General features: G+C 49.8%; 1 protein-coding gene across 3 annotated transcripts in view; it reads right to left on the reverse strand.

The window, feature by feature from the left end:
* IQANK1 (IQ motif and ankyrin repeat containing 1) overlaps positions 1-12,221 on the reverse strand; it is a 77,405-nt gene that overhangs the window by 51,001 nt on the left and 14,183 nt on the right. For all 3 annotated transcript variants that reach the window (XM_025214226.1, XM_006032481.3, XM_025214227.1), the window contains exon 4: positions 1,783-1,916. In XM_025214226.1, coding sequence (XP_025070011.1) covers positions 1,783-1,916 — 134 coding nt within the window. The remainder of the gene's footprint in view (positions 1-1,782; positions 1,917-12,221) is intronic.

The following is a 12,221-nucleotide window of genomic DNA, read 5'->3' on the forward strand; positions in this document are numbered from 1 at the left end:
CGAGATGCACCTGTGGATGCACGACAAGGTCCGGTTAGCCCTGCCAACCATGACCTCGCATTGTCGGCCCATGTTCATCTTGGAGTCAATAATGACATCAAGATCCCTTTCTGCCACTGTGCTTTCAAGAAGGGAACTCCCCAGCCTGTATGCATGCTGTGGATTCCTTCTCCCCAGGTGCAGCACCCTGCATTTGTCTACATTGAACCCCATCTTATTCTCATCTGCCCACCTTTGTAGTCTGTCCAAATCTAGTTGCAGCCTCTCTCTCCCTTCAAGTATGCCCATCTCGCCCCACATCTTAGTGTCATCAGCAAACTTGGACAATGTGCTTTCCACCCCCTCGTCCAAGTCACCGATGAAGATGTTACACAGCGTGGACCCGAGGACCGAGCCCTGGGGTGCCCCACTGCTCACATCTCGCCAGGTTGAGTACAACCCATCCACCACTACTCTCTGGGTGGGTGTGCCCCATCAGCCAATTTTTTACCCATCCAACTGTGTAGGCATCAATGCCACAGTTGCCTAATTTATTGATGAGAATGGGGTGAGACACAGGGTCAGAGGCCTTCTTAAAGTCTAGAAAGACTACATCCATGATGACACCATCATCCAAGGATTTAGTTACTTGGTCACAAAAGGCAATCAGGTTGGTCAGGCAGGACCTGCCTTTGATGAACCCATGCTGGTTGCCCCTGAGCATGATCTCCCCTGCAGGCCCCGCACAGATGTGCTCCTGGATGATTCTCACCAAGATCTTCCCGAGCACCAAGGTGAGGCTTACAGGCCTATAGTTACTTGGGTCCTCCTTCCTCCCTTTCTTGAAAATTGGGACCACATTAGCTAGTTTCCAATCCTTCGCCACAGAACCATCCTTTCACAGAACCATTAGAGAGGGAGGGAGACAGACAAGGGTGTGGGGGAAAAAACAAAGAAATATAATCAAGACAAAAGGAAGGAATTGATTCAAATCCTTCCCCTATTATTTTCTTTCCAGAAGTTTCTTCCCTTGGTGGAAAATTGTCCCAAAATTGTTATTAAAGTATTTTTTGACAATACAAATCAACGTGCAAGGTTAGCAGCAATGAATTGCTCTGGAGCATGAATTAGTCAGCTAACAGTGGTTGCAGGTGCTAGGCTCTGTGCTGAACAGCAGAGCCAAGGCCTGCATGTGCATATACCCAATTGCTAAACAGGCAGTCCTCGGACTTATGACACAATTAGCTCCTGAAAACCGTATCTTAAGTCAAAACATTGCAACTCAGAACCATTTTCCCAAAGGAAATGTTATAAATGGGGGACTGGATCCTGAACCAAGGCCCGATACCCTATTTTCACCAAAAATAACCCAGAATTTTATACTCAATCAATTCTAGATGAGTTATATAGTTATGTTAATGTTTTTATATTGTAAATAGCCATCATATTGATTTGGAAGGACTTTGAGGTGACTTTGCTGGACTTTTTGAAGGGTTCTTGGCTGGAGTCTTTTCAGGAGTCTTGGCTACAGGTTTTTCTGGATTTTTGGCTGCTTTCTTAAAGAAAGTGTCCAAGGAAGTTTGGACAGATGTTCTCCAGGGAGCTGGGCAACGCAGCGAACTTGTTTACTGGCGTGGCATTGGATCAAGTGTCGTAAAGTCAAAACAGGGTGTTAATTTATAAACATTGTAAGTGCCATTCGTTGTAACTGAAAAAGTTGTAAGTCGAGGACTGCCTGTATTGGCACTGCTACCAGCCTCCTAAACCCTCTTTTCCTATTTCCAAAGGAAAGCTGCTTCTTACCTCTCTCTGCAGGCACTCCATTAACTCTCTATATTCCTTCTGTTCCTTCAGCCGCTTGTCTTTCTCTCTATGGGCCAGAACACGGCGGAAAGCACACTGCAAAGTCAGCGCAGCCTTTTCTTTGCAGCTTAAGTCTGTGTGATGCAAAGAGAATGAAATAACATGGACTGCAACCCAGCATAGGCGCGAGATGGCACAGTGGCACACAGAGATCATGGTAACCCCTGGTTGAAGGAACAACTGCAGCTTACTAGGTTTAAAGATAATTAATCCTTGTAACACGCCTAGATTCCAGGATTCATGGTGGCGCCTGCTGGTGGCTGTCTAGTGCCTGCTGCCCTTGGGACTCATGGTCACTCCTCTCTTTGCTCTCACCTGCCACCCCTTGCTGGTCCTGTTTCACTGGGGAACAGGAGGCTACCCAGTCTCCCAGATGGTCACTGTCTCACCGCCAATCAATGCACTGGCAACACAGGACCTTAGGGGTCCATTGCATGGCTCCAACCTCCCCTCAAACTACATCCATGCGTCTCAGGTGTTGCAGATTAATGTCCTGTGTGCCCTTGGCCCACAGTCTCCCTCTCTATCTGTTAATCAGTCAGCTCATCTAGCAGACCCATGGTTCCAGTCCTATATCCAGCCATTATCTGGATCCCGTGCCTTTAAGAGCCCCTGAATTCTCAGCCCATCTGCTTCAGCCTCCTGCAGCAAACCTGGCTGCTTGGGCTTGATTCAGAGAGTAGGCTTCTTCTGCTTTAACCCAGGCATGCTCCCCAAGGCTCTTCAATACCCCCAGCCCCCCAAGTACCCCAAATGGGGACCTCCTCCCACCACTTAGTCCCAATGACCTGTCCTCCAGAATTAACTCCAATGAAAAGCATATGTCCTGCAGCTACAACATAAACTCTCAGCCTATCGGCTGCCTGCCATGCCTCTCCTTGCCTGGAGTCCTATTTTCTGCTGGCAAGGCTTCAGCATCTCCCAGGCCTTCCAGCTTGCCCACAGCCAGGCTCCCCTTGCCATTAGTTCCATGGCAGTGCTCCTTCTGCTTCAGCCTCCGGGGCCAGACTGAGTGCTTGGCTCAGGCCCTGGCTTATATCTCATCCCAGCCCTGCCCCCTTCCAGTTTGGCTAGTCCTGGCCCTGTGGGTCACCCTGGCAATTTGTACCTGTGACTGCACAAGACCCCATATTGTCCATAGGGTTGCCAACCCTCCAGGATTGCCCTGGAGTCTCCAGGAATTAGATCTAAATCTCCAGGAAACTGCTGAAAGTCACCCAGGAGATAAGTGATCAGGTATTCATTAAAATAAACATTAAATGTTGAATCCGATTTATACCGTAGTCCAGTGGGGTTTTTTTTAATATAATAGTGATGTGCATTTGCCTTCCTAATGTAAAGTCATTAATGCCATTATGTCATGTAATGAAACCTCCCGGAAGAGATTTAGAGTTGGCAGCCCTAATTGTCCATACCAGGGCTCAGCCCTGTTGCTCTTCTGCAGAATAAGTAGTTCTGCCCTAGGCCCTCCTAGCCAGGGCTTCCCTGTATTTACTTCCTACCCCAGCATAACAAGGCAGTCCTGTCCCTGTTACAATCAGTCAGAAAAAAAAAGTCCAGGGAATCATAGATAGCTCTGACAACATCTCTTCAACATACGTAGTGGTCAAAGTGTGGAACAGATCATTATTGTCATTGTTGCTATTCACGACACTGTTCTGGTGTTAAATGACAGGAAAGATCTTTTTCAGCCACAATTTCTATCAAATTCCATCAGCCCAGAAGGAATCCTGTTTCATTTTACTTCCTTGTACTCCCTGGGATAAGCTACCTGTCATCCCGAGAAAGAGGAACTACAGTATCCAAGAAAGAACTGAGGCTGATACTGTTTCTAATAACAAGGGGAGGAAACAGTGGGCCCATTAGTTTGTGTTGTTCGTATTATATAATCATGGGGGCCCCTCTGGACTTCAAAATGATGAATCTATGGAAACTTGTGTAATCTAATGCAAGTTATTTCAGGTTTTACAGGACTGAAAAAAAAGCATTTTTCTTATAAAGTTTCTGGGTTTCTTTCTGCTTCATGGTATTACAATCTACACCAGTAGCTCACACATGTTAAACTGTCCTATGACAACTAGATTTTAAGTTATTTAATACAGTAGACTGTAAACTTGTTACAGCCCCTCAGACTAGTGCAGTCAATGCAGTTTCTATAGCAAGGGAGTGTAGGAGAAATTATTCACTTAAGCTCCCAACCTGAAAAGGGAACACTTGCGAATACTCCTGACCCCAACGGGGCTCGTTTCCCAGCTGAGACTCAAATAAGCAGGAGACGAGGGTGTGGTCTTTCCAGTTTATTCGGCCGAAGGTCCCCCCACCTCAGAAAGGCAGAGGGGCCCCGGTTGCACTCTTACACACACATTTATATTCTCTGGTTACATGATATTTTCGTATGCGCAAAGCTTTAGCGGAAAATGACTAGTACTGCGTAACTCTTCTTTTACCTGTAGCGTAAGCTCCAATCAAAATAAAGTTTTAAAAAGTTTTACCAAATAAGGCACAGGTCTGCCGTTAAGCTTGTCTATCATGCTTAGTTACTATGGGGGAAGTTGTGGGCCCCTGAAGGTACAGGCTATGCTTCCCATATTGCTAAAGGAAACCCCTTTCTCTTCGCACAATTTCTAACAGAAGTGAGACTGTCAGCATAGCAACTGGCTGCTTTGGACTCCCTAGCCAGAATACCCAGGTGCCCATTTACAGCCGGGTTGACAGGGACAGATTTTAACACAAGTCCGGAATAAGGTTCAGACTCACACCTTGGGAGCGTAGCAAGACAGCTGAACCACTCAGCCTCCCCCCGCCCGGGGATGGATCCAGAGGGGTGCTTTCAGACCCCGCAAGAATAATGTCTCCATCCCTCCTGTACCATCCCCTTGCACCCATCCTGTTAGCATGGGATTAGTTTGAATAAATAAGAGACATGCAGGATGGAGGAAAGCGACCAAGCATGCATGCATAGCAAACAGTGAAATGGGTGCGAACTAAACTTGCTACTGAGCCTTGTGCTCTCTAGTTGTCCCTGTAATCCCAAGGCTCAGCAGGTCATGCTAAGCTAGGTAAGCAATCTAAATGGCCCCTGGCTGTCTCCCCAGCCTGCCCCACCCATCCTGGGTATGCAACCTCCTGAGTCTGCTACTCATGCCCTTCCTGTGTATCATCGCTCCAAGCCTCTCCCAGCATAACAGTGGATCTGAACTTTGACCTCTGAAGTCAAAACTCCTCCATGGTGGGAATTCCCAAGCAGTGGGCTCCAACTGCACAAGCCTGGTGGATATTCTCATGTCCCTGTAATTCTTGCTCTGCACAACAGCTGTCAGTGATGCAGCAATAGTGATTTTCACAGCCTCTGTTGCTGGGAATCTGTGCAAACCCAGCACAAATGTGTGGTCTATCACAAGCTTGCATTCCTTTCTCACACAAGCTTTTTGCAGCTCTCTGCATAGGCAGGCAGGGACAGGCAAACATGCCCCTGGCCATTTCCCAGGCAAGAAACAGCATCTACTGAAGTTAAACATTTTTATATCTATGGCTTGCAGTTAAGATTTTTAGGAGTTTTTTGGTGTATGCTAAGGACCTTTCTCTGACAGAAATTAATATATATGCCACTGGGAGAGTAGGCCAGGTTCCAGCCACACACCTTTCTAGATTCTTGCCTATATGGCTCCTACCTGAGCAACTCACAAACATTACTGAGTTTATCCTCACACCACATCAGTGAGGCTGGGCAGTCACATTTGATGTGCTTTACATAGGTAGGGAACTAACATGCAAGAAGATTATCCTAACTTGCCCAAGGTCTGACAGGGAACCTGTGACACTGCAACAAACTTTGCAACAGCTTGTGACCAGAGAAACACAGGCTCCTACATCCCCTTCCACTGTGAGACCCTAGGAACTCCCCCTTCCCTCTCACCTGGCATCATATAGCACCTCCGTGCTGGAAAAGACTGGTCTGAACAGTTGTGAGGTCTCACACAGCCAGCAGTTAAAACATCATGACAAGTTCTCTCAGGCATATCAGAACAGGACAATACCAATGAGAGATGGAAAATTCCTGTAAGATGCCAGCCAAGGCATTCTTTCTTTCTCAATGTTTTTCTAGCACTTTATCTGGTTTAGTTTCAAAAGTGCCCAAATATAATGATCCGCCTGCAATGTGGTGAGGAATCTATTGCATCAGGACTCCCAAGTTAACCCTGCTCTGATTCAACACCTTCAACAATATTTTTTTTAAAAATCCCCCATGATGATAAACTGGAAGCTACAAACACCCAATAAAAACAAACTCATGTAAAAGGACCTGAAGTGGATAAAAACACGTAAGTAAATGACTTGAGACTCATTTGGAAAACACTTACTTTCTCTATTCCATCCTAACAGCCAACTGAGCTTCAGCCTGAACAATTAAGGGAAGTAAGTGCCTAGAGGATAGAGGTCTGAGCTAACCCAGCCTGTTTAGAATTGGTGGCTCCAGGAACAGTACATCTTTCACACCTGCTGTTTAGCTCCTTCAGCAATCGCCTTTTGCAGGGCCTGACCTGACATCTCCACTGCTCCTGGGGGAGGCTGTGTCATTCTATATCAGGTCCTGTCTATATATGTTTGTGTCAAACAGTCTATCAGGATAATCCCTTCAACACACATATTCTGAATATTTCCCACGCCCTGGGCTTCTAAAACAGGGGCAGGCAATTATTTGGGCCCATGGACCACATAGGCAGTTCTGGAGAATTGTTGCAGGCCCGTCAGCACCCCACGCCCCCTGGTAGCAGTCTGGAGCTGGCACACCCTGCAGCTCCTCCCCACCACTGCCACCAGCACCCAGCAGCAGCTGAGTACACCTGCCCAGACCGCAGCAGATGAACTCAAGACCAGCCGGGAGCCCTAATCCTGGCCCACCCCGCATCTGTTCCAGACCAGCCCGCCCATGACGAGCAGCAGCAGTGGCCTAGCAGAAGCTGCTACTTGTCATGGAGGAAAAGCAGCCACCTCCCCCTCACCACTGCCAGGCCCTTCTTGGTACAACTGCCTGGAGCATGTACCCAGGCTGCCCTGTGGCTCCTCTCCACTGCCATCCTGCTGGGCAGCCCAGAGGTGAGCTTTGGATGGCCAGAGCAAGAAGGACCCAGCAGCAGCAGGGGGAGGCAGCTACTCTTCCCCCACACCCAGTAGCTGTTTCTGCCCGGCTGCTGTCACAGCCACCACTCATCGTGGGTGGGAAGTCCAGAGCAGGCATGGGATGGGCCAGGGTCCAGGCTGTGCATGTGGGTCCCAGGTGGTTAGGAGCTGGTCTGCTCCAGAACGGGTGTGGGGTGGGGCAGGCCAGAGCTGTGTGTGTGGGCCCCCACCAGTACCATGGGGCTGGGGCAATTGGCAGCAGCAAGCAGCAGTCAGAAGGAGCCACCAGCACCTGGGCTGCAGTCCAGAAATGCAGTCCAGCTATGGAGCCGCCCCAGCACCACTGCACACCCAGAGGCAGTGGGACGCACCACTGGCCAGACAGTGCCTGGGCCAGGCGGGACCAAAGGACCCGCTGAGGACTGGACGAAGTCTCTCTGTGGCCCACCTCTGTTCTAAAAAGACTTCAAACTATTGGGGACAGAAAACAGTTACTTAGACCTGTGCCTTTAACCACAATTTTCAAACATTTCCAAATGATCCTTGTAACCCTCAGTCAGACGGGTGGCAAATTGGCTAAAGGGCCGCACCCAGAGAGTGGTGGTGGATGGGTCATTTTCAGCCTGGAGGGATGTGGGCAGTGGAGTCCCCCAGGGCTCGGTCCTCAGGCCTACACTGTTCAACATCTTTATCACCGACTTGGACGAGGGGGTGAAAAGCACCTTGTTCAAATTCACAGATGACACTAAGACAGGGACGGGCAATTATTTTGGGCAGAGGGCTGCTTACTGAGTTTTGGCAAGCCATTGAGGGCCTCATGACAGGCAGACCAGGGCAGATAAATATTAATTTTCTAAATTTTTTAGGGGCCCCATGGGCCAGATAGAATGGCCTGGCAGGCCACATCCGGCCTCCGGGCCACATTTTGCCCACCCCTGCACTAAGATGTGGGGAGGAGTAAGCACACTAAAAGGGAGAGACAGGCTACAACTAGATCTGGACAGGTTACAGGGGTGGGCAGATGAGAATAGGATGGGTTTCAATACTGACAAGTACAGGGTACTACACCTAGGGAGAAAGAACCAGCAGCATACCTATAGGCTGGAGAACTCCCTTCTTGTCAGCACAGTGGCAGAAAGGGATCTTGGAGTCATTATTGATTCCAAGATGAACATGGGCTGCCAATATGAGGACACAGTCAGTAAGGCTAACTGCACCTTGTCGTGCATCCACAGATGCATCACGAGCAGGTCTAAGGAGGTGATCCTCCCCCTCTGTGCGACACTGGTCAGGCCCCAGTTGGAGTACTGCGTCCAGTTCTGGGCACCGCACTTCAGGAGGGATGTGGCCAGCATGGAGAGGGTCCAGAGGAGGGCCTCTCGCATGGCAGGGGGCAGCAGGGCAGGCCCTATGAAGACAAGCTATGAAACCTGAACCTGTTCAGCCTCCACAAGAGAAGGCTGAGAGGGGATCTGGTGGCCATCTATAAACTTACTGGGGGGATCTGCAGGGAATGGGAGAGTCCCTGTTCCCCTGAGCACTACCAGGAGTAACAAGGAATAACAGCCACAAGTTGATTGAGAGCAGGTTCAGGCTAGACATCAGGAAGCACTGTTTCACAGTCAGGATGGCTAGGATCTGGAACCAACTTCCAAGGGAGGTGGTGCTCGCTTCTACCCTGGGGGTCTTCAAAAGAAGGCTAGATAAAAATCACCTAGCTGGGGTCATTTGACCCCAGTATTCTTTCCTGCCCAGGGCAGGCGGTCGGACTTGATGATCTGCTCAGGTCCCTTCCGACCCTACCAACTATGAAACTATGAAATAAGAAAGTACTGATGTCTCCATTTTACAGATGGGAAAATGGCATGTCTAGGCCACGCAGCAAAGACGGGTCAGGACCCAGCAGTTAAACTGTGTATCCTACAGAGACTGGCAGATGATAAATAAGGATAAGGGCAGGATGTCACACAGAGTGATCTGGATCACTTGGTCAGTTGGACCTATTCATACAGAATGTGTTTTAGTAAAGACAAGGGCAAGGTTATGTATCTACAAAGAAAGAATGCAAGCCATCCCTACAAAATAAGGGCCTGCATCCTGGAATGCAAGGATTTGAAAGGGATAATGTGGTCACAGTAGATGAGGAACTCAACAGGAGCTCCTAATATGATGCTGTAGTTAAAAGGGTTACCACGATCTTTGTATGAATAAGCAACCAGCACAAAACTAGAACGTATTTTGTAGAAAACCATACACTCTTGATGTGGGGGAAGGGGGTGCAGGTGCTGAGCAACCCAGAGTGGAAGTAACAACCCCTGCCACCGCCAAGCCGCTCTGGCTTTCCCTGTGGGGAGCACACCCCAGGGTAAGCGGCACAGCTGCAGCCCTCCACCCCAGCAGCCTGGCACCTGAGTCGGCAGTCCCAGAGGGAGAAAAGGAGGGAGGGAGGCAGGCTCGGGGCACACTCCCCATGGGGAAAGCCAGAGCAGGGAGGTCTCTGGCTGTGCTGTCCCCCGGAGCCTCCTTGGGGAGAAGTGAGCAGGGCTTCGGCCAGTTTCCAGACAGCCATGTACCAAGTACCATGTGGCTTGTGACCTGCGGTTGGGCAACCATGGGACTAATTCCTCTCTCTGCCACATATGTGCACCTTATTGCTAGTGTAAATTTGCCTAGCTTCAACATGTTTGCTTTAGTATGTAGACTGAAGAGTTATAATCTAGTTTCTATTCTCCATGTAGGTACTAGGAACAAATTAATCCTAAACCTTCCTGTCTGATAAATTAAAAGGCTTGGGAAATTTGGGTCTCTCACTACAAGTCAAGTTTTCCAGTCATTTAAACATTGTGGCTGTTCTGCAAATCCTTTCCATTTTCTTAATATCCTTCTCTACGTAGATGCCAGAATCAGGCACAATATTCCACAAGGAGTTTCACCAATGCCAAATACAGAGGTAATATAACCTTGTTATTCCTGCTCAATACTCCTCTGTTTACATAGGTATTTTGACTAGCCTAATTTAAAATGTGCCAAGCTATAGGAATTCCTCCTTTCTTTTCTGAGACTGTTCTATAATGATATAATAAAGGCAGGAATAAAGGTATAGATGGTGGAGAAGAAGTATACATTAATGATAGACTACAAAGAAACAAGGAGGAAAAACAGGATTTGTTTGGGTCAAAAATCACTTTGAGTAAGGATGGTAAAAGTTCTCCTGGGGTAGAGCTGGAATTCTACTCATGACCACCAGGGAAGAATTTTTGTATGGCTATCAATCTGTGTAATGGAGCAAAGTGCATCACGCAGCGGCAGCCACCTCTGCCCACACACAGATCGGGGAGGGCATATGCCCCCCAGGCCTGCACAAGTCCCACCACCTGACCTGGCCCGGCCAGGGCCTCACTCACCCCAGCCCCTACCTGTGTTCCACTCCCTCCCTCACCGCTGGGGCCTCGATCTGCACCCGCCCCTGGCAGTGAGGGAAGGAGTGGGGCAGGGGCAGGCGCTGCACAGCTGGGGCTGAGCATGGGACGGAGCTGTGACTGGCTTGTCCAGGGGATGCTTGGCGCAGGGAGGGGGTGGTGGATCCCACCGCTGCACGTACCCCAGGAGGGCATGGGGGGGGGCGTGTGCCCCAGATCTGCACATGGGGTAAGGGGGGGCTGCCACAGCAGGCTGGGCTCTTCCTGGTTGGTGGGGGGGGCCTGGGCCACACTGTGCTGTGCCTGGGCAGGCAGCACTGGGAGCGGGGCTATAGGGGGGGGGGGACGGATGACTATAGCGAATCATGGGGGGGCTACAGCCCCCCCCCACCAGCACTGCTGCTGCCCACCCTGAGTGTAGCCCTGGCCCTAGCACACCCTGCCCTGTGCAGATTCTGGGCACCTGGCCCCTGTGCCTCCCAGAGTGTGCATAGCAGCAAGAGTCATGGCCCCCCAGATGAGCTACTTGCAGCTGAGCCCCACACCCCACCCTGGCTGTACAGCACCTGCCCCAGCCTCATTCCCTCTCTCACCACTGTATGCAGGCCCCTCCCCACCCCTGCTGCAGCTGCCAGAAGCCCGCAGCCTGGCTGCCTTGTGGCCCTACTGCTGCCCGACGTTTGTAGGGACTAAGCCCCGTTAGCCTCCCTTTCTGCCACCTATGCCAGTCGCTGCATATGCAGGTTCCGATCCCATAGCCTATGCTGTCTGCCTCACAGACTATTATAATTCCAGTTATATTTGGCTTCCTGCTAAATCCAAGGAATCTGGTTATTACTAATATACCAGAGATCAAACGGTATGATCTTACGGTTTCTTCCAGCCTTAAATGCTATGGAAGTATGATAGACAAGTCTAACTGAACTATCTCAGAGATAAGGGTTAAGTCTGCAGCCAAAGGGGTAGGCTTACCAAGGTGGGGTGTGGTACAACTGACAGGCCTACTTTGAGTCACTACCTACCTCACACCCTCTACAGAGCTCCTCTGGCAGCATCCACTGCGGGCAACTTTACGGAGCAGTGGGCACTGTAAAGGGCTCCCTATTAGGTGCCCCTCTCTGAATTGCAAGTTTACAGATTCACTAAAGCTTAGGGCTGGAATGGACCTCAGGAGATCATCAGGTCCAGCTCCCCTGCTCTGGACAGGGAAGACTGCTGGAGTCAAATAACTTCAGCAAGGTGTGCATCCAGTCTGCTTTTAAAGATATCCAGGGTTGGTGCCTGCACCACCCTGGTTGGGAGTCTATTCCAGAGTCTGGTGTCACGAACCATGAAGTTTTTCCTTATATCCAGTCTGAAACCTTCTTCTAGGAGTTTATGACCATTGCTCCTGGTTTTCCCCCGGTGCACTTTGATGTATAGTTCATAGAATCATAGAAGTTGGGTCTGAAGGGACCTTGTAGATCTTGAAGTCCGACCCCCTGCCTGGGCAGGAGGAAAACTGGGCTCAAATGACCCCAGCCAGGTAGGCATCGAGCCGCTTCTAAAAGACCCCCAGGGTAGGAGCCAGCACCACTTCCCTTGGAAGTTGGTTCCAGATCCTAGCTGCTCTGACTGTGAAGTAGTCCTTACAGATGTCTAATCAAAACCTACTCTCCAAAAACTTGTGGCCATTATTCCTTGTTATCCCGGGGGGCGCTAGGGGAAACAAGGTCTCCCCCAAACCCTTCTGGTCCCCCCTAGTGAGTTTATAGATGGTCACCAGGTCCCCCCTCAGCCTTCTCTTGTGAAGGCTGAACAGGTTCAGGTCCCGTAGCCTCTCATTGTAGGGTCTGCCCT

Source organism: Alligator sinensis, unplaced genomic scaffold (genome assembly GCF_000455745.1).
Source record: "Alligator sinensis unplaced genomic scaffold, ASM45574v1 scaffold987_1, whole genome shotgun sequence".
In the NCBI taxonomy this organism is placed as follows: domain Eukaryota; kingdom Metazoa; phylum Chordata; order Crocodylia; family Alligatoridae; genus Alligator; species Alligator sinensis.